The 6,874-nt window shown below is 45.4% G+C and overlaps 2 protein-coding genes across 4 annotated transcripts; one reads left to right on the forward strand and one right to left on the reverse strand.

Annotated features, from left to right (window-relative positions):
* Positions 1-526: 526 nt before the first annotated feature.
* fuom (fucose mutarotase) lies at positions 527-2,469 on the forward strand. Of its 3 annotated transcripts, none has more exons than XM_049008454.1 (6): positions 528-822; positions 1,351-1,419; positions 1,518-1,588; positions 1,686-1,784; positions 2,101-2,174; positions 2,256-2,469. In XM_049008454.1, the coding sequence occupies exons 1-6, from the start codon at positions 738-740 to the stop codon at positions 2,278-2,280; spliced, it is 423 nt and encodes a 140-aa protein (XP_048864411.1). In that variant the 5' UTR covers positions 528-737; the 3' UTR covers positions 2,281-2,469. The 3 variants fall into 3 exon arrangements, with proteins under 3 accessions (XP_048864412.1, XP_048864411.1, XP_048864410.1); XM_049008453.1 differs by having other exon boundaries at positions 530-822; positions 2,260-2,469; XM_049008455.1 differs by lacking the exon at positions 1,351-1,419 and having other exon boundaries at positions 527-822; positions 2,260-2,469.
* A 54-nt stretch (positions 2,470-2,523) lies between these two features.
* si:ch211-217g15.3 (uncharacterized protein LOC368914 homolog) lies at positions 2,524-4,827 on the reverse strand. The gene is made up of 4 exons (XM_049008452.1): positions 4,658-4,827; positions 3,700-3,766; positions 3,238-3,275; positions 2,524-3,050 (listed from the first exon to the last, which is right to left on the reverse strand). Exons 1-4 carry the CDS (start codon positions 4,771-4,773, stop codon positions 2,639-2,641), a joined length of 633 nt encoding a protein of 210 aa, XP_048864409.1. The 5' UTR covers positions 4,774-4,827; the 3' UTR covers positions 2,524-2,638.
* Between the last annotated feature and the right edge of the window lie 2,047 nt (positions 4,828-6,874).

The following is a 6,874-nucleotide window of genomic DNA, read 5'->3' on the forward strand; positions in this document are numbered from 1 at the left end:
TGGTAATTTCAAAATTACGCAGCCCATGTTATTCTGTTAATGTGCAATTTATGCAGCCCATTAAATAACCTTTGCTTAACTGCCAATTGCAGCACTGAATACTTCTACAATAAAATTCTGTTACTTACATAAAACAGGCCTACTTGTAATTAATTTTTAAAATGCGAACTATAATAAAAAAAAACCCTACTACAAAATATAGATAAATATCTACAAGTAAATATTTTCGAATTAAATTATAAAACAAAAAGAGGTAAAGGGTAAAATGTCCGGTCTACATATGGCAGTGGAATTTAAAAAGGTTATTTAAAATAGGCCTACTTGATTGATCTATTCTCTGAACAATAGACTATTCCGCTATAGTTACATCTAAAAGGAACGCACTTATGACATTTTGTAGCGTGAAAGCGAATTACTATGGACATGTTATGAACTTATGATCCATTACGACACGGCGAATTTGAAATGGTCATCTGCTGATGTGCCGGGCCGTGCTGCAGTACCTCCCTTTTCCGCAGGAGGGCCTCGTGCGTGTGGCAGCACTTAGAAAGTGAAAGCATGAAACCTTTAGATCCAGTGCAGGTATACCTGGTACCTCACTTGCATCGATATCGGGGCATCCCCGGGATAATTAAAATTTCGCGGAAGACAGGAGAGTCACACTGATCCTGAGAGGTTAACTCCATACGCAAGTCCGTGTTTGCCCACTTCCTGTCTGACTTCCGATCTCGAAAATCATGGTTGTCCTTAAAGGCATTCCCTCGGTGCTCTCCCCGGAGCTGTTATACACTTTGGCAAAAATGGGCCACGGCGATGAACTTGGTAAGAAAACGCCAGCGTTTAATTAATTGCAGTTTTAGAAGCGTTACACGAAAATGCCACTGTTTGCGAATATAATGTTATGATAAAGTTGTCGGTCTCCATCTCAGTTTACACGAGGGACTTTAAAATTCCGTGTTGTGTATTTACTAAATGACACATTAAAGACGTAACACTATTGTACTCACGACACAAGCAGACGAGGCTTAGGATGCATTTGTGAACGGTATTAATAAACTGAGGCAAATCTCCTTTGACATATGATATTCATATTTTGATTAAAAAAGAATGTCTTTCTGTCATCATTAACGATATGCCGACCTGAAAGAATCGTGGGCCCTTCGTGGGTTCATTCTCCTTAAGTTTATCGTTCAATTTTTAAACTGGTATCCACAACAGTTTTATGTCGTTCTGTAATAATAAGTGAATACAGGGAACTTACAAAAATCGTGTGCAGAATCTATGTATATTTGAATAAGATATAGTGGACGGTGTTTCGCTTTATTAATTGCGGCCATAAACCTCTCACAGTTCTCGCTGATGCCAACTTCCCGTCATCCTCAACTTGCAAACACGGTCCAGTTGAGATAAGGGCGGACGGTATGTGAGAAGGAGGAAGAAGATTACACTGCCTTGTTAACCGCTGTGTAAGCGGGTCCCGAGTGCACCGTGACGGAAACGTTGTCCTTTAATTTCAGGTCTGAACATTCCTGTGCTGTTAGAAGCCATACTGAAGCTCCTCCCCTTGGATTCCTACGTCGAAAGTCCTGTAGGTGTTACATCTGTCCTGACATGTATGACCAGTGTGACAGGCTGATCCTGGTCACCCCCCTGCTCCCTCCCCATGTGATGGTGTGCTGTGACAGGCTGCTGTCATGGACCTGGTGGACAGTGACAAGCAGAGAGGTGTGGCTGTACCTGTATGGGACACCTACAGCAGGCTTCTCCGAGAGGCGGGATGCCATGTGAGTCCTGTCGCTGATCTCATTGGCTGGCTTGTCCAGGGTGGTGAGCCGTGATTGGTCTGGGAATCATGGAGTACCCTGAATTCTTCTTTGTTGTCTGTGGCATCTGTCACTGCAGTTTCATAATCATTTCAGAGGCATTCTTTGCTGTAGATAATGGTTCTTCATACAATATTTGTTACACCAGTAAATGTGGACTACAGCCTGTGATCAATTCAGTTCAGATAATTTATTGAGAAATATGAAGCAAATATTTATCTTTTTATTTGTTTCTTGTTTATTTTATTTATCTGTTTCTTTCTCTCTCTCTCTCTAGAAATCTCTAGAAAAAGTGGAGAGGTTCGCCTTTTATGAGCGAGCCAAAAAGTCCTATGCCATTGTGGCAACTGGGTAAGCCCCGCCCCCATGGCAGTTTGCCTGTCTGACGAGCACATGAGCCAGCCAATCATTGCTGCTGTTGCTCTCCTTGAGGCAGGGAGAGCTCCCTGTACGGTAACCTGATCATTACTAAGGGCGTCCTCCCCGCGGATGAGCTGTGCTGACCGGCGTGGATCTGCTGTCTGACGGGAGGTGTGGTCCTGCTGCTGTGGGGGCCAAAAGGCAGAGCCCTTCAGAAGGAGATTGTGCCATTTGAGGGAACATGGAAAATGTCAATGATTATAAATTAAAGTGTGACTTGATTATGGATATGTGTCTATTTATTATTGGAGTATGTAGAAAAATGTTTCATTATCTCTTTATTTGCATAGTTGCACACTCTTCCATTAGATAAACATGCACTTAGAAGTCATCTGTTCTCCCCTTATTGATACATGTGAGTGAGATTCCCTTTGCCTTGCGAGGCCTTCCCCTGCCTATGGGTGGTACAGGTGGTCTCGGTCCTCTTCTGGGTGGGTGTAGATCTTGGGCCTGGGCTCCTCTTCTTGCTTTGGCTCTGGCTGAAGTGGAGGCTTCCAGGAAAGAGGGTCACCATGGTGCAGGAGGTCTCGGTCTTCCTCTGGGTGATTGTACATAGGGAAACTGGGCTCCTCCACCAGTTTCAGAGGAACTGACTGATGGGCAGCCTGAGCTAGCTGCTCCAAAGAGGGGTGGTAGAGCTCATCTCGGTCCTCCTCAGCCAGGTGGTATTTCCTGGGGCTTCCTCCTGCATTTTTCACCACCCTGAAGAACATATCAGGATCATGGTCTTTAAATATCTGGGTTTGATCCTCCATGGGCTCCAGTTTCTTCATCCCCAAAGCCACCTTCTGATTCAGCCCCTTAGACCTGCATGAAAGCAGCACATTCATCAGGACCCCAGGTGCCTGCTGGGCTTTCTGGGCAGAAGGTGAATGTGTGTTTCTCCTGGGCTCCTAAGCTACCAAACAAGGAGCATCATTTGGCCTGAAGTGTCTTAGTTATGGGAAGCAGTGACTCCTAGCACTGTGAGTGGTGTGAAAGCTGGAATGAGTACCTGAGTGTTTCCTGGAACTGGCTCTCCATGACTTTAGCCTGTGGAAACACAACACATAGAGAGGGTTCCTGCTGTAGACCAGAACACAGAGCTTCCCCCCATGGTTACTGTAAAATTCCCACTCTGGGCTGATGTTTCATTCCCTGGCTGGTGTCGTTTTTCCTTACTCCAACCGCCCTCCGTGGTGTGCATCATGCACCATGTTTAAATCTGTACTGTCCATGTCTTTGGGACAGGTAAGTACCTGGTATGTGATTTACCACGCTGCCTAGGTAGCGGTTGCTCTGAGGTACCACTCTGAGGCATATGACTGTCTAACTGGGTGTACTGCAGGATGGCACACTGTTCTAGCTGATAATCATACCCATAAGCGGCTGTATGACAGCTAAGAAGGGCAGCCCAGTTGATGCTGTGATTATGGAGAACATGTATGTAGCATGAGGATGTCGACTGAGTACACACCCATGATGGGTAAGGCTTGGCTATTCCTGTATGGAGGAGTGCGGAGATGCTGACCAGCAGGGCAACCCTACGAGACAAAGAGAGAGAGAGAGAGAGAATCGGTATGATGAGCGAGGCTGCCCTGCCATGAGGGTCTGCATCTGTTCAGTAACTGGAAGAGTGCTGATAAAGGTGGCAGTAGGAAGTAATGGGTACACATTAAATTAAAGATGCCTGCCTATTGGATACTTATCGAATTAAAGATGCAATGAGTCCAAGATTTTTGATGAAGTAAAGATGCAGTGAGTACTCAGTAGTTATTCAATTAAAGATGGAGTGAGTATAAGATATTCGATGAATTAAAGATACAGAGAGTACTCAGTCATTGAATTAAAGGTGCAGTGAGTACAGGAAATATAATAAGTTAAAGGTGCAGTGAGTACAGGATAATTAATGGATTGAAGATGCTGTGAAAACTGGCTACTTATTGAATTTAAGATGGGGTCAGTACAGGCAAGTATTAAATTGCTGGAAGACTCAATAACACTAATTTAATCTAAAAGGCTTCATAACCAGGGCTGTATCGGCGCGCTCCATTGGCATAAAGCCTGTGATCTCTGCACTCTGCACTTTCATTTCAAATCTCACTCTAGTTTACATTCTGATTCTTAGGATTCGAGTCTTGGGAAGCTGAAGCCAGCAAGTGCCAAGAACAGCAATGGTCTCAGTTATTTATTTAAAAATTTTAAATTCATCGAAAGAGATGTAAACTCCAAGCAAATAAAGGAATTTTACATGCTGGCTTTCGTGTATTTTTTCCATTTCAGTGTCTTGTAATGGTATTTATAGTTAATGAGTTCACATGTATAACGACACTAGATAAAGTAATCTTGTAGTTAGATCTGCTGTCTCATTAAATATTTAGCAAGACATTCCTCCTCAGAGAAGCTCAGTACAATTAAAACTCAGAGGGTCTTACCTGAACATTGTGTTCCTCGCTTGTGTGGACCTTGCAGAACGCGTCTTCAGGAGTGCTGTGTGAAATATGCACACCACAGTAAAACGGACAAAGGTTAGGTGATGGTACCAGGTCATTGTACCTTCGTGGTAAACACCCTTTAAATTCACGTCATTCGTTGGACCAAGAGGCTGTGCGGTTGGCAGACCAAGCTTTCCTCTCCAATCTGAGTGTACTGTTAGGAGCATGGATACCTCAGCAGATTTAGAGGGTCCTGTGCTTGACTACGTAAAACTATATGTAAAAGTTGACCAGCTGAGTCCTCTGTGACTGTGACTCTTTATGCTCGACTGGTTGGTAGAAACAAAATCTTGGTCTGGATTTGTAGCTTCTGGACCTGAACTGTCCAACACTGTGATGCTTTGTGCTACACCGTCTAATAGATGGGGGAGAAGCGTTCTTAAAACAAAGATTATGAAACCATTTGCTAAAATGGCAGCTTGGGTGGCAAGTCCTCCTTCCCGTTTCCCCTCTGAGGAATTCCCAGGAGACGCCTCTCATGTTCACGCTCTCACGGTTCCTTGTGGACTTTCGCTGATTCTGCGCCTTCTGTCGGCCATCAGAGCCGTGGACGGGCTTCTCGTTAGACGCCCTGACACTGTATCTGACTTTAAAAGGCCTGTGCTGGCTGCATTTCCCTGCTGCCATATCTCTCCATGACCAGCTTTACAATGGCAGTTAAAACAAACTTTCCATCATAAACCCGCTTTATTGTGTAATAGTCACCAGATTATTGTTTAGCATAGTCGTCCTGGGAACCCAGCATTAGGACACCAGATCAGGCTGTCAGTTAGGTTTCACACACTGCCAGTGGGGAAGACTTTGAACCAGTAATAAAAACCACTAACACTGTGATATAAAGTCCAATATAAGCAGTTATTTTCAGATGGGTTTAAAACCCTTCGACGGAACTGAGTATTGACTGGGAGAATTCATATGTCTCATGTGTCCTGTATGAGGACCCTTACAGACTCGTAATGAGAGTGATGCGTGTAATGATTGATTTGTCAGGCCGATCCTGGTGTTTCACTGTAACCCCCTCGCTATTCCAGCACTCCAAGCCGCCAGCCGCTTGCTCCAGCACGTGGTTTATGTACGGCAGTCTACCAGAGCCAGGCAGACAGCTCACTCTCCCAGCACCTCAGTCCCCGGTCACCCAGAAACTACAGAGGTTAATGGATATCTGGGGCAGGGTAGGGGGATGGATACCCTGCAGATTCAGGGGGGGACAGCACTTTAATATAAAATTATACATGAAATTTGGCTGGGGGGAGGACAAGGTGACATGTAGTCATGGGGCCCTGAATTCTTAGTTGTGCCCACTGTTTACTGGGGTAAGTGTTACTAGGGTAAGGAAGTGCTTCTCAGCTGAATGAATGCAGCAGGATCTCATGGGAATGCAGGATTCCTCTGTCGTCTGTCTTGTAACTTTGTGCTTCTTGCTCACGTCATTTTGTACCATTTTTTTGCCCTTCTGAGCTCAGCTACTGTTAACGTGATAAATATGTTTTTTTATAACATGCTGTAATTGTCCAAATGTCCATTTTTCATTCAGCATTCGGAAGCTGTCGGTTTCAGTATCGGCTGCTTTGGTTAATGTTTAAACATCCCGGTGAGAAAGTGTGAGGGATCGTGCCGGAATCCCTCGGGGTGGCGGCAGCGGGAACATGTGACCGCGGCATTTCATGGAAAACCTTCCCAGTTATGGAGTGGGGAGGTTCGCGGCCGCGATGCCATTAGTGCCATCAAAGGGAGTCTGGTTACATGTGCGGGGAGCAGGAAGCCCCCAGCGTGAGGCTTTAAAGACTGACCCACGGTGCCTCGGGACAGAAGAGCACAGCACTTTCATGTTTAAAGGCTCGTGCTTTGAAACGCCTCGATGCTGATGGCCTGTAAAAAGGCTGACAGGCGCACGGCAATAGGTGCCCCTGCCGCATCTGTTCTCCATGAGCGCGTCTGCTCAGTCCGTCTCCCAGAATGCTCTGCCGCAGCCGTGCTGGGGTCCTGCTTTACATCCAGCCTGCTGCAGACTGGTCTTGTCTGTTCAATGACTGGAGGACAGCTGCTCTGCTCCCCGCACCTACATGATGAACATACTGCAAAAAGACAGACTCTCTCTGGATATATGCAGTATTTATGGCTATAATCACCCATTCTGTGACATAGAATGTCTGGGAA

Source organism: Brienomyrus brachyistius, chromosome 3, assembly GCF_023856365.1.
Source record: "Brienomyrus brachyistius isolate T26 chromosome 3, BBRACH_0.4, whole genome shotgun sequence".
NCBI lineage: Eukaryota > Metazoa > Chordata > Actinopteri > Osteoglossiformes > Mormyridae > Brienomyrus > Brienomyrus brachyistius.